This window comes from Oncorhynchus keta, chromosome 34 (assembly GCF_023373465.1).
Source record: "Oncorhynchus keta strain PuntledgeMale-10-30-2019 chromosome 34, Oket_V2, whole genome shotgun sequence".
Taxonomy (NCBI): Eukaryota; Metazoa; Chordata; class Actinopteri; order Salmoniformes; family Salmonidae; genus Oncorhynchus; species Oncorhynchus keta.
Window position 1 is genome coordinate 32,379,558 of NC_068454.1, and position 25,532 is coordinate 32,405,089.

Below are 25,532 nucleotides of genomic sequence, written 5' to 3' on the forward strand. Positions count from 1 at the left end.
GTTTCCATATAGACCCTGCTGCAAGTTTCCATATCGACCCTGCTGCAAGTTTCCATATCGACCCTGCTGTAAGTTTCCATATCGACCCTGCTGCAAGTTTCCATATAGACCCTGCTGCAAGTTTCCATATCGACCCTGCTGCAAGTTTCCATATCGACCCTGCTGCAAGTTTCCATATCGACCCTGCTGCAAGTTTCCATATCGACCCTGCTGTAAGTTTCCATATAGACCCTGCTATACTCCAGCCCTTTTTATCTTCTTTCTAAAATTAGGGTCATCGAGTAAATCAGATTGAGCTTTAACCCATGGTTGTTCTAGTGTGTCACAAACCACTACCTTCCTTCCCACGGGGCACACCTGGGTAGAATCAATTTAGTTCCAATGTCATTTCAATGAAACTACGTTGGTTCAACAAAATTGAATTGACATCTGTGCCCAATGGAATGTGATGTATTTATAATTATATCAGGTAATATGCAGTCCACAAGAAACTGCAACAGATAACTGAATATTTAAGATACTAATTGCAAGATACTAATTGTATAGTACAGCAATAAACCAACCTCATTAGAACAACACTTCTATATATTATGATTATGCTACCATAATTGTTTCATTAACTTAGGTGATCTTAAATTCACCAATGAGAAAAATAACACTTTTGGAGACTATAGTGGTTGTTTAGACATGTTATTTCTGGCCAAGGTGGGATTGAACTGGGGACCTTAGGGTCTACTCTTCCCCTTCCCCTTCCTCTCCCCTCCCCTTAACTTATTATTGTTCCCCAGCTTTGGCGCTTGCAACACCAGGATAGTGGGTTTGATTCCCGGGACCACCCGTATGTAGGAATGTACGCACGCATGACTGTAAGTCGTTTTGGATAAAAGCGTCTACTAAATGGCATATATTATATTATTATTATGTGAATTTGTTTTTTCTGACCATGTGCAAAGCTGAGACTGAACCTAGGGTCCTATAGGAAGTGATGTCAAGGGGATGTAGTTCCTTTTTCTGCAGGTGTGTGTTGATCATTCAGGCTGCATTTTAATAGCGAAGCAGACAAGTTTCATGCCACTTCATTCCTTTGCTGGAATAGGCCCTTAGGGTAAACACATACACTATACAGGGACCCATACACACATACACACCCTCTCCAAGACAATCCCCACCCTTCATTTGTCCCTACATTGACTCTTTTTCTATTTGTTTGACCCACGGTGCATATACATATACAACCTGCTGGCTGCATACATGTATTGTGTGAAATCCTGCATTAAGACTACACTACAGGGTCTTGCTGCCATCATCTGGGTCACAAATTCACATACTGAGGGTATGTAAGGCTACATTTCCCCACATACTACTCAAAGGGTTGTATTCATCCCACAGTATACATCTGGAGTATGGCATATTTGGTGTGTGTTATCATACATCTTTTTTTCACCATCATACTTTTCCTTGAAGTGCAGGTGCGTTATGTCTCCAAATGCCACCTGTCCCTTCACATCCGGTGAGCTACATCTTGGTCCATAAATGAACTGATTTGGTCAGTATTGTCGCCCACAACTCAGGTCCTGATTGGCACAAAATGTACAAAGGGCGCGGCGTTGAAGTGCGAGTAGGCGTGGTAAAACTATCCAAACAGTCCTGGGTAATGAAACCGAGTGCTCGAGGACTGGCGCTCTGGATGAGGTGGGCGTTCTGTAGCGGGACGAGAGGGGTCTCCTGAGTTATTTCGGCTCGAGCGCAGTGAGATGTGTAGCGCAACACAGTGATACCTGCTAATATCATTGGATACAAATTTGGAAAACAAGTGCTTTAGTTTGGAATAAAACGTCTTTGTGGTTATCCAAGTGATCGGACAAAGGCAAGCGTAACGAGTTTCCCAAACTTTAGATAGAGAGGAGTGTAAACCTGTTTTCTACCTCTACATTAGGACCCCGAGAGCTGCTGCATAAAGAGTGGATTCTGTTTTTGTTGGATTTTAATCTGGACTTCAAATTAAACACATTATTTTCCTAAAATTTCTTCAAACATTTTTGCTGCAACTGTTTTTATTGAGTAGAGAGCCTGTGACCGATGCACGGGTGACTTCACCTGTCATGCGGAATACAAACTGTAGGAATATGAAATCGTTTCCGGATTAAGCCTGCGGTGACAGTTGTTACATTTATTGGCGCGTGACCTAACCGCAAGTAAAGAGGAAATTCAATTTTCAACTCATGTAATTGTAAAGCTCGGTGAATGATTTACAATTCGACCTCTAGACCCTCGACTTGGTGCTTTAGTCCATCTTTCGAAATCCTCACACATGTTTAATTGATTCGTTGGATTAAACAACAGTGAACGTTTATTTAGATTTTTCCCGGACCTTTACTGCATTTATAATCACCATGGTTCATTCGAAAGGTGCTCATGCTGTTGGAACAGAAACTTGTGGTCTGGAATGAAACTTGTCGGTGATTTATAGAACAGAGGACTCTGGGCATGCTGCTGGAGCAATTACTCTCTCCTGGGATTTCATATTTCCGAGATGCAGTCATAAATTAAAGGAAGGACTGAGCTGAGAAAATACTCAAGTTCACAGCACACAGTGCAATTTTTCTACCTATATTTCTTTCTGGAAATATCCCACTTTCCAATGGCAACCACAGTAAAACCCCCGCTATGCGGTGTCGTCCGTTGGCTGCTCGTGCTGCTCCTCTCCCAGCTGCCCCGGCTCGCGCAAACTGCCTCCAAGGATATAGTGTGTGAGCCCATCACGGTGCCCATGTGTAAGGGCATCGGATACAACCTCACCTACATGCCCAACCAGTTCAACCACGACACCCAGGAGGAGGTGGGATTGGAGGTCCATCAGTTCTGGCCCCTGGTCCGCATCCACTGCTCGCCAGACCTGCTCTTCTTCCTGTGTTCCATGTACACCCCTATCTGTCTGCAGGACTACAAGAAGCCCCTGCCCCCCTGCCGCTCTGTATGTGAGCGGGCCAAGCGAGGCTGCTCCCCCCTCATGATCCAGTATGGTTTTGAGTGGCCAGAGAGGATGAGCTGTGAGCAGCTGCCTCAGCTGGGAGACGAGACTCTGTGTATGGACCAGAACAGTAGCGAGACCACCACCCTTTCCCCTCCCTTGCCCAAACCCACCCCCAAAGGCACCCGCCGAAGGCAGCCTGCCCCCAAGCCCCCCGCCCCCCAGGAGTGTGACCGGGACTGCCGTTGTCGGGACCCTCTGGTGCCTATCAAGAAAGACGCCCACCCCTTATACAACCGGGTCCACACTGGCCCTGTGGATAACTGTGCCCAGCCGTGCCACCACCCTTACTTCTCCCAGGACGAACGCACCTTCGCCACCTTTTGGATCGGCCTGTGGTCCATCCTGTGCTTCGTCTCCACCCTGACCACTGTTGCCACCTTCCTCATCGACATGGAGCGCTTTCAGTACCCTGAGAGACCCATCATCTTCCTGGCTGCCTGCTACCTTTTTGTCTCCCTGGGCTACATTATACGACTAGTGGCAGGTCACGAGAGGGTGGCGTGCGCAGGGAGTGGAGACCAGCAGCACATCCTATATGACACCACTGGCCCACCCCTGTGTACCCTGGTCTTCCTGCTCATCTACTTCTTCAGTATGGCCAGCTCCATCTGGTGGGTGGTGCTCTCCCTCACCTGGTTCCTGGCCGCGGGCATGAAGTGGGGCAACGAGGCGATTGCTGGTTACTCCCAGTACTTCCACCTGGCTGCCTGGCTGATCCCCAGCGTCAAGTCCATCGTGGTCCTCGCTCTGAGCTCTGTGGACGGAGACCCAGTGGTGGGGATCTGCTACGTGGGGAACCAGAGTCTGGAGAGCCTGCGGGGGTTTGTGTTAGCTCCCCTGGTGGTCTACCTCTTCACCGGCTCCCTGTTCCTCCTAGCGGGCTTTGTGTCTCTGTTCCGCATCCGCAGCATCATCAAACAGGGAGGGACCAAGACAGACAAACTGGAGAAGCTGATGATCAGGATCGGATTGTTCACGGTGCTTTACACAGTTCCTGCTACTATAGTAGTAGCCTGCCTGGTGTACGAGCAGCACTACAGGCCTGGTTGGGACCGGGCTCTATCCTGCTCCTGTCAGGCTGAGAGACAGAGGCTGGGCCTGGGGCCCGACTACGCCGTCTTCATGTTGAAATACTTCATGTGTCTGGTGGTGGGGATTACGTCCGGCGTGTGGATCTGGTCCGGAAAGACCCTGGAGTCGTGGAGGAGGTTCACCGCTCGCTGCTGCCTCTGCTGGGCCTCCAAGCCCACCGCACCCCCCTCCATGTACAGCGAGGCCAGTACGGCCCTCACAGGACACCCCAGTGCGGCCCTGTCACCAGGGTCCTACCACAAACCTGCCCTGCCCTCACATGTGTGAACGGGACCCTAGAGGGTAGAGAGGCCACGAATGCACGTGTCCAGTGATAGCCCCCTGTCCTATGTGTGACTGGGAACGTGCCTCACCTGGAAATTGGACAAGATGGTGACTGTGATAAAAACACCATACAGCTCTCTGGAAGGAAAAGGGACAGAGGACAAGGAGATAACCAAGTAATTCCACAGGTTCTAAATAGAACATTTATCGACCAGCCTCACTAGCTCTTCTTGGAACATGAAGAACAGACACAAATGTGTTTTAACAGGAAAGAAATGGGACGTTTGTATCATATGAACTCTGTGGTACTTCTGATGCGCCGTGCTGCTTTGGTAAAGTACCACTACTTCAAAAGAGCCACTAGAACATTCTCTGAGAGGGGGAAAATGGAGATGTGTTTTTATGTGTATAAACTAGTACTCCTGTCAATCTATCGGGACCATTAGAGATGACTCATTATTTATTCCTGTATACATTACCAGTCAAAAATTTGGACACACCTACTCATTCAAGGGTTTAAAAAAAAATATTACTATTTTCTACATTATAGAATAATAATGATGACATCAAAACTATGAAATAACACATATGGAATCATGTAGTAAACAAAAAAGTGTTAAACAACTCAAGATATTATTTTAGATTTTAGATTCTTCAAAGTAGCCACCCTTTGCCTTAATGACAGCTTTGCACACTCTTGACATTCTCTCAACCAGCTTCACCTGGAATGCTTTTCCAACAGTCTTGAAGGAGTTCCCACATATGCTGAGCTCTTGTTGGCTGCTTTTCCTTCAATGTTTGGCCCAACTCATACCAAACCATCTCAATTGGGTTGAGGTCGGGTGATTGTGGAGGCCAGGTCATCTGATGCACCACTCCATCACCCTCCTTCTTGGTTCAACAGCCCTTACACAGCCTGGAGGTGTGTTGGGTCATTGTCCTGAGTCCCACTAAGTGCAAACCAGATGGAATGGTGTATCACTGCAGAATGCTGTGGTAGCCATGCTGGTTAAGTGTGCCTTGAATTCTAAATAAATCACAGTGTCACCAGAAAAGTACCACCACACCTCCGCCATGCTTCACGGTGGGAACCACACGTGTGGAGATCATCCGTTCACCTACTCTGCGTCTCACAAAGACACGGCGGTTGGAACCAAATATCTCAAATCTGGACAGATTTCCACTGGTCTAATGTCCATTGCTCATTTCTTGGCCCAAGCAAGTCTCTTCTTGTTGGTGTCCTTTAGCAGTGGTTTATTTGCAGCAATTCAACCATGAAGGCCTGAATCACGCAGTCTCTTCTGAACAGTTGATGTTGAAATGTGTCTGTTACTTGAACTCTGTGAAGAATTTATTTGGGCTGCAATTTCAGAGGCTGGTCACTAATGAACTGATCCTCTGCAGCAGAGGTAACTCTGAGTCTTCCTTTCCTGTGACGGTTCTCATGAGAGCAAGTTTCATCATAGTGCTTGATGGTTTTTGCGACTGCACTTGAAACTTTAAAAATTCTTGAAATTTCCCGGATTGACTGACTTTCAAGTCTTAAAGTAATGATGGACTGTCGTTTCTCTTTGCTTATTCAAGCTGTTCTTGCCATAATATGGACTTGGTCTTTTGCCAAATAGGGCTACCCCCTGTATACCACCCCTACCTTGTCACAACACCACTGATTGGCTCAAACGCATTAAGGAGGACAAAAATTCTACAAATTAACATTTCACAAGGCACAACTGTTGATTGAAATAGTGACTACCTCATGAAGCTGGTTGAGAGAATGCCAAGAGTGTGCAAAGCTGTCATCAAGGCAAAGGGTGGCTACTTTGAAGAATCTCAAATATATTTATCTTTTTTAACACTTTTTTGGTTACTACATGATTCCATATGTGTTATTTCATAGTTTTGATGTCTCCACTTTTAATTTACAATGTATAAAATAGTAAAAACTAAGAAAAACCCTTGAATGAGTAGGTGTGTCCAAACTTTTGACTGGTACTGTGTATGATGCTCTATAAATATTATGGATTGAGCTGGCCCAGAATGCCCCCATTATCCAGGGTACTGTGAAAACAAAACAACTCGAGGAACACTAATGAAAATATAGATTTTTTATTTTCAGCATGATCCCCAGTGATTTAAATCACAATATTCTGTATGAATCAAGTACATATGTGGTATGGATGTGTTTGTATGCTGCTCGAGTTGAATCAATCAGTATGTACCAATGCACGAAATCTTTGCCATATTATGCCTGGTAAATAATCCAGCTTGTTTGACTGGCCGGTCTGTCAACATCCCAGTCAGTCAATACAATAGTAGGATGAGGACCTCTAGCCCAACTGTTGACCAGTTGCTGGACTGGAGTTACAGTAAAACAGCCTCCCAAGATGTAATCAGAGTATGTATGTGGAGCAATGTACCAGTAAACAACAGTTATGAAGTCTATACTTTTCACAAACAATGTATTATTTTATTTTAGAAATCAATGTCAAAGGTAAACTCTAAAAACCACAAGCCCCATAACAGCCATTGCAGTAAATGTAGTGCTTTGGAATAGCCTTGATACTGAACATGTTGTAAAGTGGTTTGGAGGGACTACTGTCTGTCAGATCAGTCTCCCAGGCCAGAAGAGAGTCGTCTCAAAGGGCACCTGGCTTTTGCTCAGTGAGTCCTTTGCCATTGTGTTACTGCCTCTAGTGGTACACACAGGAACTGTTCACACCAACCCAATGGTGAACGTATGTATCTCTTAGGGCTTTGTATACATTTTCAATGACCGTGTCAGTACTTATCTTGTGTGTTTTACAAGTCAGAAGTTTACAAAAAAAGGCAAACCATATCTTTTCAATGGTATCCTGCAGACATCAAAAACGGTCTTACAATTGATATACTAATCATCTATAGGAACTATGGTGGAGAGCCAGAGTATGGTTGAACCAAAACTCTGGGTGAACCAAGTTGCCGTTTTACTCTGCTGTGCTTGTCCAAGTTGTCGTGTGCCTCGTTGTTTTTCTAACCAGACTAATGTGTAAATGGTCCAGTGTCTGTTTAATTTATTAGCCTGTTTCCTCTGTGTTCTACCCCATCATTTGTAAATCTGCTTTGGCATCCCTCCGTAGATGAGTCGACTGCATCGTTGTGTGTACTTACTTTTCCAAGAATGAAATGTCAGATTTTTTTTTTAAATAGATATTTATGAAAATGCATTCTTTCACTTGTTTCATTTGTCTCTGACGGATAGAGAATTAAACTGTGGACCAATCTGTTTCTGAGTATGTGTCATTTGATGTGTAAAGTAAAAATGTACATTTTTACAATGCGCTGTGCCACTCTTGCATAGTCTCATCTCCACTCCAATGAAAGCCACACGGATGATTAGTGTTTATGTAAAATACTCCATCTGCAAATTATTTTTACATTTAAAAACAAAAATGTCACAACTAGCAGCCTACATAGTAAGCAAATATATATATACACTCCCAGTCAGGGGAGTGGGCATGAGGGGCTGCCAACGACAAAATCCCTGAGAGGGGTTGGTGGCGAGTCATGGTTATGTATCCTGGAGTGTTTGTTGGTTAGGCTGTAGAGGTCAGATATTGTGTCGCTGTCCAGTGAGCACAACATTGGAGTATGGCTGTCCAATAAGAGAACAGCATTCGAGTGACATTTGTCCAATGAGAGAACAGTGCTGTAGTATGGCTGGCCTATGAGAGTACAGCATTGGCGCAGCGGATGCCCACCAGGTTGTCAGCGCTAAAGGACCTCTTCACGGCTGCTCGGCTCCAATCCTTATACTTGTCCTCACACAGTCTGGAGATGGCCTGAACACACACACACACACACACACACACACAGGGATGAGTGACGAGTTACTGTGGCTTCAAACCTAATGGACTGGTTAAATTCCCTTTCTACAATTCTTGTGTGTCACTCTCTGCTACCATCTTTTCTGTGACACATTCTCAAACCTCTACCTGTAAGCTCCATCACAACCCTCTCCTACCCAACACCCTTTAACTACCCCTCATTGCCGTGCCTCCAGTTTCTGTGCCCTCTCGTTGCTGAGTGTCTCCAGGGGGAAGCGGGGGCTGTTGTCGTCAGCCAGAGAGCGCAGGTCGAAGTAGTACTTGGCATAAACACTAGCCGGGACGTTGATGTGGAACTGCAGCAGCTCCAGGAATTGGCGTTCCATCTCGTTCCTGAAAGGGGAGAGAGCGAGGGAAACATGGTTAATATTCCTCGTAAAAGTTGCTCTTAGGCACAGCTATAGGATCAACCTCCCCAAATTAAATCTTAACCCTGCCAATCAGTGGGAGAGAAATGCCAAATGGACTTTAGATCAGTGATAGGGGTAGCTTCATCCACAGGCAAGCCCTCGGGGCATCAATCTAATCAACTCCACTTGTCTTTCCCTGGAGCAGCAAGGGGAACAGTACATGAGGGCTATTCATTCTAACTGTCCTGCAGTGAAGACCAGACTGGCTTTCTGACAGAGCGCCTTGCTTCAGGTATATCATGTCTCTCCCTATACAGATCCCCCTCAACATCCTCATCATCACGACAATGAATAGGAGCGGCAAGCCGGTCACCATGGAGACAGCATCCAGGATGCTTTGTGGGAAAGGAGACAAGAGGGCCAGGGTGGCTGAAGGTTGGTGTGTGTATTGGAAGGCTGGTCTCCCAGGGAAACTAATGGAGCGGGCGAGGGCTGGGGCCATTATGTAGTAGCAGTGAGAGCCACTCCACTCCCTCCCGCCGCCAGTCCTCGGCCCAGCTCACAAAGAGCACTTCAATGGAGGAGATGAAACTAGACTGCGAGAAGAGGGAGAGCGCACACACAGAAAAACATGTACACACACGTGTACTCTTAAACAAATGAGACATACAACACTCTAAAACCTACTAGGATGATGACCAGTAGTGGTGAGGAGCAGCCTACTGATTGCTTTGAGATTGCCTTCTGAACACAACCTCACTCAGCCTCCGTGCCCCTCTCCCTCTGTAGTCTCCTCTCAGTTTGATCCTAACACAGGGGCCCACATCACACAGCCCTGATCAGAGCTAGAGACAAGACTACTGTACCAGTCTACAGACCACCAGCCAGTGACTGATCATCAGACAGGAAGGAGGTCTACGTCTGTCCTCCACCTGAACCAGCACAGTATGGTTCAGGTTGGCACAATAATAAAAAGGGCATATTGTGTGTAATGACTCTATATAAAAGTGACAACTGTGGCAGACGTACATATCCTCCACAGTGATGTCTTTGAGGATCTGGCAGTAGTCTACGTTCCAGACAGCCTGGTCGTCCCACACCTTGGAGGCCAGCAGGATGGCTCCCAGTACAATGCGTTTCCAGTTACATGGGCAGATGTCCATCTCAGCGTAGGTCAGCAGACGCTCCAGGTACACCTGGTGAGGTAGATAAACCTGTGCTGATAAACCTGCGGTGGCTATTTCGCTTCAGAAATGTGATTGGCACAACAAAGAAAATAAGCGCAATCTGTGGGTAACGGCATGTCATTGATGATTTATTAGAACCAATCACACTGTAATAAACAAATGCAGGTCTACTCTGTTCATTGAGATGAGGCTCGGTTCACTTGACTTGCTGTGCTTTATCAATTGTTTAACACTTTGCTGCCCTCTGGTGGTACATTAGTGCAGATGCAGGTTAATACAACATCAAATCAAACTGTCACATGCACCGAATACAACAAATATAGAGATCTTACCGTGAAATGCTTACAAGTCCTTAACAAACAGTACAGTTTAAAAAGAGTTAATAAAATATTTACCAAGTTGACTAAAGTAAAAACTTTTTTTTTTTTAAGTAACAATAACAAGTCAGTGTGGGGGAGTACAGGTTAGAGGTCATTTGTACATGCAGGTAGGGGTAAAGTGATTATGCATAGATAATAAACAGCAAGTAGCAGCAGTGTACAAAACAAATGGGGGTCAATGTAAATAGTCCGGTGTCCATTTGATTAATTGTTCAGCAGTCTTATGGCTTGGAGGTAGAAGCTGTTAAGGAGCCTTTTGGTACTAGACTTGGCACTCCAGTACCGCTTGCCACGCAGTAGCAGAGAAAAGTCTATGACTTGGATGACTGGTCTGACAATTTTATGGGCTTTCCTCTGACACCGCCTATTATATAGGTCCTGGATGGCAGGAAGCTTGGCCCCAGTGACGTACTGGGCCGTACGCACTACCCTCTAGCGTCTTATGGTCATGAGCTGAGCAATTGCCATACCAGGAGGTAATGCAGCCGGTCAGGATGCTCTCGATGGTGCAGCTGTAGAACCTTATGAGGATCTGAGGACCCATGCCAAATCTTTTCAGTCTCCTGAGGGGGAAAAGGTTTTGTCGTGCCCTCTTCACGACTGTCTTGGTGTTTTTGGATCATGATAGATCATTGGTGATGTGGATACCAAGGAACTTGAAACTCTCGACTCGCTCCACTACAGCCCCGTTGATGTTAATGGGGTCGGTTTTGCCCGCCTTTTCCTGTAGTCCACGATCAGCTCCTTTGTCTTGCTCACATTGAGGTCATCGTTGTTGATGACCACTGTTGTGTCGTCAGCAAACTTAACGGTGTTGGAGTTGTGTTTGGCCATGCAGTCGTGGGTGAACAGGGAGTACTGGAGTGGAATAAGTACACACCCCTGAGGGGCCCCAGTGTTGAGGATCAGCGTGGCAGACGTGTTCTTGCCTACCCTTACCACCTGGGGGCAACCAGTCAGAAAGTCCAGGATCCAGGTGCAGAGGGAGGTGTTTAGTCCCAGGGTCCTTAGCTGATGAGCTGATGAGCTTTGTGGGCACTATGGTGTTGAACGCTGAGCTATAGTCAACAAACAGCATTCTCGCATAGGTGTTCCTTTTGTCCAGGTGGGAAAGGGCAGTGTGGCGTGCGATTGCAACATCTGTTGGGGCGGTATGCGAATTGGAGTGGGTTTAGGGTATCCGGGAGGATGCTGTTGATGTGAGCCATGACCAGCCTTTCAAAGCACTTCATAAGTACGGACGTGAGTGCTACGGGATGGTAATCAATTAGGAAGGTTGCCTTCACTTTCTTGGACAATAACACCTAGCGGAATATATCTACAGCACAGGAGGTTGGTGGAACCTTATTTGGGGAGGGGCTTGTGTTAATGGCTGGAGCGGAATGGTATCAAATACATCAAAAACACACAGCGTTTCAGCCACTATTATGAGCCATCCATCCCTCAGCAGACTCCACTGTATCCTTTCATATATGTGTTAATTAATCATGTATTCGCTGCTGATACATGAGTGTAGAATGGGCTTTGATTGTGCCGACTGGACTCACCAAGGTGACGATGGCACACTCTGCAGTGAGCTGTGCAGCGCTGAACAGAGTTCTGACAAAGCGGTAGATGAGTTTGTGCTCGGGGTTCGTACGAGAGTAGTCACCAGGAACCTGCTCTCTCTTCAGGGAGAAGACCGTGTTAGACACAGATAAAATTAACACCAGCGGAGGCTGCTGAGGGGAGGACGGCTCATAATAATGTCTAGAAAAGAAGCGAATGGAATGGCATCAAACCATGTGTTTAATGCATTTTATACCATTCCACTCATTACCACGAGCCAGTCCTCCACAAAGTAAGGTGCCACCAACCTCACATGATACACCAGCCCAGACTCAACAGATTCAGTCTTAAATGGCATATAGACTACTCTCAACAAGTTACAGTTGAAGTCGGAAGTTTACATACACCTTAGCCAAATACATTTAAATTCAGTTTCACAATCTGACATTTAATCCTGGTAAAAATTCCCTGTCTTAGGTCAGTTAGGATCACCACTTTATTTTAAGAATGTGAAATGTCAGAATAATAGTAGAGAATGATTTCAGCTTTTATTTATTTCATCACATTCCCAGTGGGTCAGAAGATTACATACCAAATACTAATGGAGTGTATCATTGCCTATAAATTGTTCAACTTGGGTCAAAAGCTTTTTTATGGCAGTCTTGGAGCAGTGGCTTCTTCCTTGCAGAGCGGCCTTTTAGGTTATGTTGATATAGGTCTCGTTATACTGTGGATATAGATACTTTAGTACCCGTTTCCTCAAGCATCTTCACTAGGTCCTTTGCTATTGTTCTGGGATTTATTTTCACTTTTCGCACCAAAGTACGTTCATCTCTAGAAGACACAACTTGTCTCCTTCCTGAGCGGTATGACGGCTGCATGGTCTCATGGTGTTTATACTTGTACTATTGTTTGTACATTTCGTACATTTTTTTTCTGGATGTCTTGACTGATTTCTTTTGATTTTCCCATGATGTATGATGTCAATTAGCCTATTAGAAGCTTCTAAAGCCATGACATCATTTTCTGGAATTTTCCAAGCGGTTTAAAGGCACAGTCAACTTTGTGTATTTAAACTTCAGACCCACTGGAATTGTGATACAGTGAATTATAAGTGAAATAATCTGTCTGTAAACTGTTGGAAAAATTACTTATGTCATGCACAAAGTATATATCCTAACCGACTTGTCTAAACTACAGTTTGTTAACAAGAAATGTGTGGAGTGGTTGAAAAAGGAGTTTTAATGACTCCAACCTAAGTGTATGTAAACTTCCCACTTCAACTGTAAAAATAAATAAAAAATAAAAAAAAAAGAGTAAAAAAATTAGTAATTTCTAAATGTAGGTTCATGTTGAGTTTCCTACCAGCTAAACTAAATCTTATTCAATCCCCCTGCAGTGGTGTGTTTTATGCTGAAATTCGAGCTAGAGGTGCACTGGGCTGGGCTATGGCATAAAGTTACAGTGTAAGGTCTAGAAGGGAGTGGGGAGACTGGCTGATACCAGATATTGATGTAGACAAGGGCAGACACACCAGTACAGCCAACAGTAGATCTACTGCAGATCTCTGTTAGGATGTAAACCGATATCAGAAGCCATTCTTTGGAATACAGAAGATTCTGCAAACCCAGAGTGGATTATGGCAAAACTGGAACTGCCCACTCACCGATAAGGGGTGCATCTTCTCATCGAAAATGTCCAGTGACCTGTCAGAGTCCCTGAGACAGAGACGGAGAGAGAGAACACCACTCTGAACCACACTGTCCCAAACATTTTTCCAGGCGCAGAGACCACCAACAGATCCATAATGCCTACTACCTATGTATACTCAAAATGAACAAGTCAAAACACTGCCACTCACCTGTTTTTAATGTGGTAGTATATCGCTAGTGTAACACTGGAAGAGGAGAAAGATAATTCATTAGGACCTGTGTTCAACTAGAAAAGGTTCATGTCTTGTATGTGCATATGAAGGTAGCAGGTAGCCACCATTTTATTGTGCTTTTCAAGTTGGGCTGGCTGACCGTGCTGTCATCGATAAAGATGGTGGAACAGGAACTGTACTTCTTAGAGAGAGGAGAGGTCTGCAAAAGGAAATGTGTGACATTCAGTGGAAGTTGTCTTGGAAGTCAGACAGTGCTATATTGAAACCTATCCCTTTGAGGTAATTGATGCTAGCCTGTGGTGGCTATAGCATAATAATGACATCACCAATTGTCAGGAGTTACTGCAACCAAACTACTTCCAAGGTAAGGTTTGAAATGTGGGTGAACTAGGCCATGCAATCTTGGGTCTGGGCAGTCACTATAATACAGAGGTGTAGTTGAGGAAGGACAGTGGACACACTCAAAACATTCATACCAGGTCTCCTGTTTAATTGTGCTTGTCTTCTAGCTGACCGGACACCCCAACCACTTACTACAGGGGCTACAGTCTGTTCACCACACACACACACACACACACACACACACACACACACACACACACACACACACACACACACACACACACACACACACACACACACACACACGGGTATTTGACCAGGTCAAAAAGTCTTGGCAAATAGTTAGTTTCCACAGTGGGGATATTAAATAGAGGTCAGAGTACACAAAGATTAAGAGGGCAGCCATAATGTCAACCAACCCTCTTCCCAGATCCTTTAAAAAGCTGACCAATCAGGTATGATGTCAGAGAGTTAAATTTGCATATGTATTAGTTTGGTGTTGCCCTCCAGAGTAGGGACACAATGTTTTGGTGTCTCATCTGCCAGAGCCACAGTGCATCTGATGACCCCAGGTGACAATGACATCATACTGCTAACTCTAGAGCATGTGATGAATATACACACAGTAGCCCCCCACAAAACCTTAATTATAGTTGGTTGACAAAAACCCAACCTAACCATTAAATACTTACATGACTAACATGGTTTATGTGATTGCTTTTCCTCTTGTCTTGCACTGGAAGGAAAAAGAAAATAGGCCGTATCAGACTCAGACAAAACAGTCACATGGAAAGGAACAGTCACATAGAAAGGACGAGGAACAGTCCCATAGAAAGGAACAGTCCCATAGAAAGGACGAGGAACAGTCACATAGAAAGGAACAGTCACATAGAAAGGAACAGTCCCATAGAAAGGACGAGGAACAGTCCCATAGAAAGGAACAGTCCCATAGAAAGGAACAGTCCCATAGAAAGGAACAGTCCCATAGAAAGGAACAGTCCCATAGAAAGGAACAGTCCCATAGAAAGGAACAGTCCCATAGAAAGGAACAGTCCCATAGAAAGGAACAGTCCCATAGAAAGGAACAGTCCCATAGAAAGGAACAGTCCCATAGAAAGGAACAGTCCCATAGAAAGGAACAGTCCCATAGAAAGGAACAGTCCCATAGAAAGGACGAGGAACAGTCACATAGAAAGGAACAGTCCCATAGAAAGGACGAGGAACAGTCCCATAGAAAGGAACAGTCCCATAGAAAGGAACAGTCCCATAGAAAGGAACAGTCCCATAGAAAGGAACAGTCCCATAGAAAGGAACAGTCCCATAGAAAGGAACAGTCCCATAGAAAGGAACAGTCACATAGAAAGGGAAAGGAAGAGGAACAGTCACAGAAAGGGAAAGGACGAGGAACAGTCACAGAAAGGGAAAGGACGAGGAACAGTCACATAGAAAGGGAAAGGAACAGTCACATGGAAAGGAACAGTCACATAGAAAGGGAAAGGATGAGGAACAGTCACATGGAAAGGAACAGTCACATAGAAAGGGAAAAGACGAGGAACAGTCACATAGAAAGGTAAAGGATGAGGAACAGTCACATAGAAAGGAACAGTCACACAGAAAGGGAAAGGAACAGTCACAGAAAGGAACAGTCACATAGAAAGGGAAAGGACGAGGAACAGTCACATAGAAAGGGAAAGGATGAGGAACAGTCACATAGAAAGGGAAAGGATGAGGAACAGTCACATAGAAAGGAACAGTCACATAGAAAGGGAAAGGACGAGGAACAGTCCCATAGAAAGGACGAGGAACAGTCCCATAGAAAGGACAAGGAACAGTCCCATAGAAAGGACAAGGAACAGTCCCATAGAAAGGACGAGGAACAGTCCCATAGAAAGGACGAGGAACAGTCCCATAGAAAGGGAAAGGACGAGGAACAGTCACATAGAAAGGGAAAGGACGAGGAACTGTCACATGGAAAGGAACAGTCACAGAAAGGGAAAGGACGAGGAACAGTCACATAGAAAGGGAAAGGATGAGGAACAGTCACATAGAAAGGGAAAGGATGAGGAACAGTCACATGGAAAGGAACAGTCACAAAGAAAGGGAAAGGACGAGGAACAGTCACATAGAAAGGGAAAGGATGAGGAACAGTGACATGGAAAGGAACAGTCACACAGAAAGGGAAAGGACGAGGAACAGTCACATAGAAAGGGAAAGGACGAGGAACAGTCACAGAAAGGAACAGTCACATAGAAAGGGAAAGGACGAGGAACAGTCACATAGAAAGGGAAGGGACGAGAAACAGTCACATTGTGCTTATGAGGGAGCATAGAAGTCACTTACAGTAGCCTAAGTATCATCTGTTTACATAGCGTGCTAGAGCAGAGACATTGGTGGTGGAGAGGAAGAGTTACCACCGTACCAAGTAGCTAAAGTGCATAAGACGAGAGTTTGAGATGTGTGCCGTATGGACTCTCACGGCATCATGATCATGTCTCGTGTGATGATGTGATGCGAGCAGGGTAGATTACTTACACTCACAGTCTGTCTGGGACTTGCTGAGGAAGATGGTTCTCAGTCGGGCATGGTTCGATGGGTGGGACTCCTGGGCCAGTTCTGGAACGCACAAAGTCACCATGGACCAATAGAAAACAGTAGATAAAAGAGGGATAATGATACAGACTGTTACTGAAGAGACTGACTTATTCCATGGTTAGTGATACAGAGAACAGCATGTGTAAACTCTTAGTTCACTGGAGGCCAGTATGTTGACCCGAGGCCAGTATGTTGACCCGAGGCCAGTATGTTGACCCGAGGCCAGTGAGAAGAAAATTAGACCTGATGCTCCATAAAGACATTCCAGTGACCTGAATGCATACTATTACCCAATTAGATGAATGCATGAATGAATACATAAATTAAAACAAAATGTGTATAGGACAGCCAAGCTATGTAACCAAACACTCTTGGACAGCAGCAGCATCACATACTAAACGATGGAGATCGATTTGATGACCTCATTTGAAACTACACCACATAATGGGTCCATTACACACAGGTTAGGCTTAGAGATTAGACAACCTGAACCAACCGTAATGTATTAACAGCTGCCTCTCTGTCTGGGATTGTGAGCCCCTGGTGTGAAACGTGGCAGGCAGGGCCAGGGGAATATCAGGTCAGGCGGGTTGGCTTGGCAGAGCCAGCACACCCCCCCGTCCACTCAGGCTGTGGCAGGGGCACGGGATGATGGTATGGGACTGGCAGGGAGGGGGGCAACAATGAGGCCTTTGTCTGGGGTCTCTGGAGAACACTGAGTCTGCTCTCCTTAAGCTCCACCCATACTGGCCAGCATGCTGAGAAACAGAAGGTAGAGCAGAGAGGAGGGGTGCCTGTGCCAGTCATGCCTGCCCATCTGCAGACATGCTACCGAACAGCGTGTGCGCTTTGCAGAGCATAGACAAGGGTCATGGATAACTTGGACCAACAGGTAAAATCTGTGGTTTTCAACCTGTGGTCCGACCGCTGTTGATCCGTGGGGTACTGGAGGTAATTTTTTGGTAATAAGCCATTTGATATTACAATTTGCCTTTGAATGTGTTACAGTCACTGATCAAATTTACTCTTAATTTGACCACTAAAATATTTGTGATTTGGTGGTCCCGGGAACAGAAAAGAACTGAGAACTGCCGAGGTAGACTTGGTTGCAACACAAAATACAGTGCGACATACACACGTCTGCCACTACCGATCAGATAAATGGCACGCTGTCTGGGATTGTGAGCCCCTGGGCCACCGAGTGGCGCGGTCTAAGGCAATGCATCTCAGTGCTAGAGGCATCACTACAGACCGTGATTCGATTCCAGGCTGTAATCACAACCGGCAGTGATCAGGAATACCATTGTGCGCTGCCCTATTGGCCCAGCATCGTCCGGGTTAGACCAGGGTAGGCCATCATTGTGAATAAGAATTTGTTCTTACCCGACTTACCTAGTTAAAAGGTGAAATAAAATACAGATTAGAGTATGTCAGACATCAAGTGATTACTGCATCCTAGATAAGATGGAGCCTCAGCTCCCCTACCCAGCCACACAGCTCCTCCCTCCACCAGCATCTACCATTCACGCCCTGACCTCTACATGGACTGGAGTCTTCCTGCCGGGGAATCCCATGCCCACTGAGCACCGTCTGTGCTCGTCATGGTATTTCTGTCCCAGCTCCACTGCTCCAGTTTAAGAGGTATGCCACTGCCATGTGATGCCAGGAATGGGATGTGGAGTGGAGTTGGAGCCAGGCGGGCATACAGTATCTCTCAACAGTAAGGAGGGCAAGCCATGGTTAGCATGTTACCCACTAGAATCTGCCATGCTCCTGGACCTACTACTCTGCTGCAGCAGGCATAGGTCTTCTGAGTCATAACCAGTGGTCATACAAAATGGATACACAGATTACTTCATTCAGCCCCCTTCACTCGTATTCGTCCCATTTTGCCATGGCTCATGCGGTGTTCTTATACTATCCGAGTGACTCAAAATCAAATGGGTGCCCCATGCCATGTTTGAATTTTTGTGTTTTGATTCAGTGATGTAAATGAGAAAGCACAACCGTCACTCACTGCTCCGTTTTTCCTCTGTCACTGTCACTCAGAGGCTGCGTGACAGCAAAGCCTAGTCTGACTGGCCTGTTTGTTCTTACACGCTAAATAAAAACATACCTAGTATCCACTTTGCTCGCGCTGCAAGCCGCTCCAATCATTAAAACAAATGTAACAGAAACCACATCAAATGTTATTTCGCCGTGATGGAGCTGAGCAGAAGAGAACAGAAACATCTACATGATTCAGGTGGATGACATATTGAGTTCAAATGTTGCATGTACAGCCAACTAGCGCAAAAATAATATTGTGATATGAAACTATCGATTTTTTCCGCCATTACTAGTAATGATCCAAATATGACTAACTTAAGTGATCGAGTAAGAACGAAAATAGCCTTCATTGTCTGCTTGTGCAGAAATGTGCTTTGCACCCTAGGCTCAAGGGACAGCAGTAGTAGGCAGGCAGAGCAGACAGCACTGATAACCACTCTATTGATTGAAGGAAAGTCCTTGCTGTGAGATCAATGTCCTATTGGCCTTCAAAGTTCAGACAGCAGGATGTGTGGGCTGCCCGAACCAGGGTGAGCAGGCTGTGATGGTGACGTAGACTATTGTGCTAAAATGTGTCACTGGCGCTTAGGCCGAAGAGTGGCTGTCTGAAGTCTCTGCACATGGTGATTATGCTCCAAAACTTCTCAGTTCCTCACACAAGACAACACTTTGGCATGAGTGGCCCTTATCAGGTGATCTACCCTCAGTTCAGTCTACTACTCTTTATCATCCACCTACAGCTGGTCATACTATTCATAATAGTGCTGAGCAATTAGTGCTTTTTGAGGTCGGTTTGGTTATTAAAAAAATTAAGATTTTCGGTTTCGATAATTGTTTTTAAAACATGAAATGCACTATGCATTATGTGGGTTGAATGCTGTAAAAACACAATAAAACAATTAATAAAAGTCCCATTACGGTAGTGACTGCCATACGCATGACACTTATTAACAATCAGTTATTCACAGTATTTGATACAAATATTTCAGGTTGTGTATTTAACATGTTTTATTTGATAACTTGTATTTCATTCCAAATCATCTCTATAGAGCAGTTTCCTATGCCGTCTAACAAAACCACTATTTTAGTAGTTCAAAGTAAATAAGAATACTTTTGTAACTGTTGAATACCAATTATTAATCACTTAGATAATGTATTTTCAGGTAAAGATGCCTCATGAAATAACTGCTCTCTTGATTCTTCTGTCTCCTATGTAGCAGGCGTAAAAGAAAGAGACTGGACAAGTTTACCAGTCAATGGACTATGGTCATTGTAGTTGGGTAAGGCATTGCAGAGATCAGTGGCTATATCAAGGATTCAATCATCTGTTTATGGCAAGGACCACTAAAACAAAACATCCTTGAAACATTGCTGCAATTCTTTCATGAGGAGGATATCCCAAGCTGGAAGGCATGCAATGAAATCACATGGGTGTCACCCATAGGCACAAGGGGTCTTATACTCACTGAGGGTTAAAATAGTTATACTGTAGCTACATAACACTGCTTATCAGAGCATAGTATACATAGTATTGGTTTAAAACAGCTTTTCCCCTTGATTATGTGTGTGAGTCAGTGAGGCAGCTGTCCTGCGGTATAGCATCATCAGGATTCCTGGGATATCTGGCAGAGTTGGGGAATAGATCCTTGGGGGTCTGTGCCATATTACACCAACCAGCCAGCCAGCCTCACCACACAAATGGCACCCTATGGCATAGTGCAGTACTTTTGACAAGGGCCCATAGGGTTCTGGTAGTACACTAAATGTGGTCCTTTGTAGTGCAGTTGGTAGAGCATAGCGCTTGTAACGCCAGGGTAGTCGGTTTGATTCCCAGGACCAACCATATGTAAAATGTATAAATGCATGACTAAGTCACTTTGGATAAAAGCATCTGGTAATTGGCATACACTCACTAGCGTTTTAGGTATATCCACATTTCAGGTACACCCATTTAGTACCGGGTCAGACTTTGCCTCCAGAACAGCCGGAATTCTTTGGGGCATGGAAATGTTTCTCAATTGGTATCAAGGGACCTAATGTGTGCCAGGAAAACATTCCCCACACAATTACACCAACAGCCTGTACCGTTGAGACCAGGCAGGATAGGGCCATGTTGCAGCAGATGACCACACCGGGTTCCACACCTATAATGCTGCTTACGCCAAATCCTGACTGACATCAGCATGATGCAACAGGAACTGGGATTCGTCAGACCAGGCGATGTTTTTCCACTCTTCAATTGTCCAGTTTTGGTGATCATGTGCCCACTGGAACCACTTCTTGTTTTTCCTCTGATAGAAGTGGAACCCGGTGTGGTTGTCTGCTGCAATAGCCCATCCGTGCTGTTATTTGCCTGGATCAAACACCCCTCCTTCCCAGGCAGCCTCATCACACCCAACTTTATGGGCATGTAATTCAATTGGCTACAGACCTGAGAGAGGTGTATGAGAAATGGTGGGCTCAAAATACTAAATGGGTGTAAAACTAATCGGAATATTGTACCTTTAGTATCTCTACTACTGCAGCTAATCCCAAATATGCGAGCGTGACACCTACCGTTAGGTTCCTCTCTGTCGCTAATGTGCTGCAGGTACGGGCGGGTGTCGTCCCTCACGTTCGTGCTTATTTGGTAGTCTTCCTGGCGGTCCGCCAGTTGCCTTGGTAACTTTGGGCTTCTCTCCGGGGACACGCAGCATGCTATCGTATTCCCCATTCCACACGAGGAATAACTTAAATACTATTTTAGAATCAAGAGTAGTGCAAAATTCCTTCAAATCAGGTATGCCAGCTAGCTAGTTTCAGCTACCAACAAATACATACGCTTATCATTCAGCTACAAAAAAACATTGAAAACAGAGAAAATATTACATTATAAACAAAATTACTGACAAGAAATATCAATAAATTGCACTTCTGTCCATGAGGGTGTGCTTGCCTGTTCTCCTTCCGCACCATGCATTAATCAAGATTGCTGACTGCAACTAAAATAAAAAGCGATGTTGTTTCTTTGTGTATACTATATTAGATACATGGAGCAAAAACAAGGTTGCTCGCTACTTAACATAAATCATTTGTAACACCGAGGTCATCAAGAAGCTGTTTAAACCCGAGCAATTCAAGTGGCTGCCCATTCATCCATTGGACATTCCTTTACAAGAAAGTCAGCAAGCTAGCTGTAGCAGCAACGGAACACTGTATGAGCGATTAGCTAGTCCCTTTAATTAAACAATATAACTACTCCACGCATATGCAACTAGTTTTCACCCGTCGGTTCCCAATTGTCCGAAGTAAATTAGATCTCTGAAGCCAGTCCCTTCTTTGATTCCCAATCCCAGGATCAGACGCCAACTCTATCCCGAGGCTTTGTGTTCACGTAGCTGCCGTCGTGATAAAGAAATCAAAGCCGGAGCGGTTCAAATCATTTATCGAAGTCAATCTGGTCAAGTCTTCCCGAAGTTCATCTTCGACCCCACCCCCTAACATTCGGACTCAGGATCCTCCGTTATCCCCTCGTCCCCACCGGCCAGTTCTGCGTACCGCTCGCAGCCACTACAGCCATCTGTTCTGAACACCGCTACATGGCATGCACAGCTGACCCACCCACTTACAGAATTCCTTTAAATTACTATTGGGCGTAATCAAAACGAGGGGAATTTCTCAATGGCGATTGGTTCAAAAACGTGTCAATTGAAATGAATTCTGACAAATAAATACATTCAGATAAATACATACATCTTCATCCTTATTGGTCTTCAAAATATGAATAATTAAGAATGACCGTCTCCCATCGTTCAATGGGCGCATTCGATCATTCTGAGCCGCGGGACACCTGCCCATGGACCTGTGACGTGACCCGGGCAATAGCAGTGAGACGTGAACGCCGTAATCTACGTCGCGTAGTCATGTCGTCAACAAGGCAGCATGGTGTATCGTCCAGAAACATACATCTAGTTTCCATAAAACATACACTCACCGGAACAGTTTATTATTTAAACGAATGTAATCAACTTTCACCCTGTGCAAAACACGCCGACCCGACCGCCCGATTAATCAAATCCCCTCATTTTACTTGTCCAATTTTAATTTTGATGTAACCTTTATTTCACTAGGCAAGTCAGTTAAGAACAAATTCTTATTTTACAATGACCTCCTACCCCGGCCAAACCCTTGGCTGGGCCAATTGTGCACCTCCCCCTAACATAACAGGGGATAACGTACAGGCTAGTTGAGGTATACAGTGGGATAAACCAAGTAGTGTAAAAACAAAGTGGTGGGGGGTAATTTTTTGGGGCCTTCTAACACCACCTCGTATATACAGCTGAAGTCGGAAGTTTACATACACTTAGGTTGGAGTCATTAAAACTCGTTTTTCAACCACTCCACACATTTTTTGTTAACAAACTATAGTTTTAGAAAGTCGGTTAGGACATCTACTTTGTGCATGACGCAAATCATTTCTCCAACAATTGTTTACAAACAGATTATTTCACTTATTCTAGCGGGTCAGAAGTTTACATACACTAACTTGACTGTGCCTTTAAACAGCTTGGAAAATTTCAGAAAATTATGTCATGGTTTTAGAAGCTTCTGATAGGCTAATTGACATCATTTGAGTCAATTGGTGGTGTACCTGTGGATGTATTTCAAGGCATACCTTCAAATTCAGTGCCTCTTTGCTTGACATCATGGGAAAATCAAAAGAAGTCAGCCAAGACCTAAGAAATTCAATTGTAGACCTCCACAAGTCTGGTTCATCCTTGGGAGCAATTTCCAAACGCCTGAAGGTACCACGTTCATCTGTACAAACAATAGTACACAAGTATAAACACTATGGGACCACGCAGCCGTCATACCGCACAGGAAGAAGACGCGTTCTGTCTCCTAGAGAAGAACGCACTTTGTTGCGAAAAATACAAATCAATCCCAGAACAACAGCAAAGGTGCTGGAGGAAACAGGTACAAAAGTATCTATATCCACAGTAAAACAAGTCTTATATCGACATAACCTGAAAGGCCACTCAGCAAGGAAGAAGCCACTGCTCCACAACCTCCCTAAAAAAGCCAGACTAAAGCTAGAAACAAAAATAGAACTGTTTGGCCATAATGACCACCGTTATGTTTGGAGGAAAAAGGGGGAGGCTTGCAAGCCGAAGCACACCATCCCAACTGTGAAGCACGGGGGTGGCAGCATCATGTTGTGGGGGTGCTTTGCTGCAGGAGGGCCTGGTGCACTTCACAAAATAGATTTGCTTCATGGGGGAGGAAAATTATGTGGATATATTGAAGCAACATCTCAAGACATCAGTCAGGAAGTTAAAGCTTGGTCGCAAGTGGGTCTTCCAAATGGACAATGACCCCAAGCATACTTCCAAAGTTGTAGCAAAATGGCTTAAGGACAACAAAGTCAAGGTATTGGAGTGGCCATCACAAAACCCTGACCTCAATCCCATAGAAAATGTGTGGGCAGAACTGAAAAAGCGTGTGCGAGAAAGGAGGCCTACAAACTATGACTCAGTTACAGCTCTGTCAGGAGGAATGGGCCAAAATTAATTGAGCTTGTTGTGGGAAGCGTGTAGAAGGCTACCCGAAAGGCAATGCTACCAAATACTAATTGAGTGAGTGTATGTAAACCTCTGACCCACTGGGAATGTGATGAAAGAAATAAAGCTGATATACAACATTCTCTGTACTATTATTCTGACTTTTCACATTCTTAAAATAAAGTCGTGATCCTAACTGGCCTAAAACAGGTAATTTAATTATAGGATTAAATGTCAGGAATTGTGAAAAGCCGAGTTTAAATGTATTTGACTAAGGTGTATGTAAACTTCCGACTTCAACTGTAGGTTCTGGATGTCAGGAAGCTTAGCCCAAGTGATGTCTTGGGCCTTACGCACTACCCTCTGTAGCGCTTTACGGTCAGATGCCCAGCAGTCGCCATACCAGGCTGTGATGCAACCGGTCAGGATGCTCTCGAAGGTGCAGCTGTAGAACCTTTTGAGGATCTGGCGACCCATGCCAATTTTTTTCAGTCTCCTGAGGGGGAAAAGGTGTTGTCATGCCCTCTTTACAACTGTCTTGGTGTGTTTGGACCATGATAGTTCGTTGGTGGCGTGGGCACCAATTTCAAACTCTTAACCCGCTCCACTTCAACCCCATCGATGTTCATGGGGGCCAGTTCGGCCCATCTTTTCCTATAGTCCACGATCAGCTCCTTTGTTTTGCTCATAATGAGGGAGAAGTTGCTGTCTTGGCACCACACTACCAGGTCTCTGACCTTCTACCTATAGGCTCATCGTTGTCGGTGATCAGGCCTACCACCTTTGTGTCGTCAGCAAACTTAACGATGATGTTGGAGTCGTGCTTGGCAATTCTTTGAGGGACAGGTAGCTATTGGGGGTCAGCAAGGATGGGGTGATATTGGCAGACTTTTTTTGTGTCAGAATCCTTGCAGCACTGTTGGAGGAAGTTGTTCTGCATTCAAAACTTAATCTCTTCCATTTAGCTGGACCAGGTTGACAGAGCAAATGTACACCTGTTTGTTGTCTGCATAGCAGTGAAATTGGACACTCTGCTGTCTGAAGATCTGGCCAAATGGGAGGATGTACAGCAGGAAGAGAATAGGTCCTAGCATCGACCATTGTGGTACACCGCAGGTTATGGTGGAATCCTCTGTTATGGTTATGGTGGACTCGTCTGATCTTGCCTCACCGAATGTGACTGTACTTGTTACATTTTTTTTATTGAACTTTTATTTAACTAGGCAAGTCAGATAAGAACACATTTTTATTTACACATACTGCTTGCAGTTAGAGAGGTAGGAGGTGAACCAGTTTAGGGCAGTCCCACAGTTGGCAGTGTGCTTTCTGAGGGGCTGCTGTGTTCTACTGTGTCAAAAGCAACACTGAGGTCCAGAAGAATCAAGATGGTGGGGAATCCTATATCT

The 25,532-nt window shown here is 44.9% G+C and overlaps 2 protein-coding genes across 8 annotated transcripts; one reads left to right on the top strand and one right to left on the bottom strand.

Annotated features, from left to right (window-relative positions):
- Positions 1 to 1,692: 1,692 nt before the first annotated feature.
- Positions 1,693 to 7,235, top strand: LOC118366960 (frizzled-5-like). The gene has a single exon (XM_035749826.2). The coding sequence runs from the start codon at positions 2,642 to 2,644 to the stop codon at positions 4,391 to 4,393; it is 1,752 nt and encodes a 583-aa protein (XP_035605719.1). The 5' UTR covers positions 1,693 to 2,641; the 3' UTR covers positions 4,394 to 7,235.
- A 522-nt stretch (positions 7,236 to 7,757) lies between these two features.
- On the bottom strand, positions 7,758 to 22,336 carry LOC118366961 (cyclin-Y-like protein 1). Of its 7 annotated transcripts, none has more exons than XM_052493705.1 (11): positions 22,319 to 22,336; positions 21,143 to 21,323; positions 16,478 to 16,558; positions 14,638 to 14,681; positions 13,708 to 13,802; positions 13,580 to 13,615; positions 13,385 to 13,436; positions 11,718 to 11,837; positions 9,633 to 9,799; positions 8,424 to 8,586; positions 7,758 to 8,208 (listed from the first exon to the last, which is right to left on the bottom strand). In XM_052493705.1, the coding sequence occupies exons 2-11, from the start codon at positions 21,297 to 21,299 to the stop codon at positions 8,092 to 8,094; spliced, it is 1,032 nt and encodes a 343-aa protein (XP_052349665.1). In that variant the 5' UTR covers positions 21,300 to 21,323; positions 22,319 to 22,336; the 3' UTR covers positions 7,758 to 8,091. The 7 variants fall into 7 exon arrangements, with proteins under 7 accessions (XP_052349665.1, XP_052349668.1, XP_052349667.1 ...); XM_052493708.1 differs by having other exon boundaries at positions 8,409 to 8,586; XM_052493707.1 differs by lacking the exon at positions 22,319 to 22,336 and adding an exon at positions 21,522 to 22,179.
- Between the last annotated feature and the right edge of the window lie 3,196 nt (positions 22,337 to 25,532).

Bases quoted from the DNA above. Each gene is read 5' to 3' on its own strand.
- LOC118366960 (XM_035749826.2), top strand. From the start codon at position 2,642: ATGGCAACCACAGTAAAACCCCCGCTATGCGGTGTCGTCCGTTGGCTG.
- LOC118366961 (XM_052493706.1), bottom strand. From the start codon at position 21,541: ATGGTGCGGAAGGAGAACAGGCAAGCACACCCTCATGGACAGAAGTGC. The intron at 13,616-13,707 runs GTGGCTACCTGC...CTCCTCTTCCAG, and splicing joins TTGAAAAGCACAATAAAATG to TGTTACACTAGCGATATACT. The intron at 11,838-13,384 runs GTGAGTGGGCAG...TTCTCCCTGAAG, and splicing joins AGAAGATGCACCCCTTATCG to AGAGAGCAGGTTCCTGGTGA.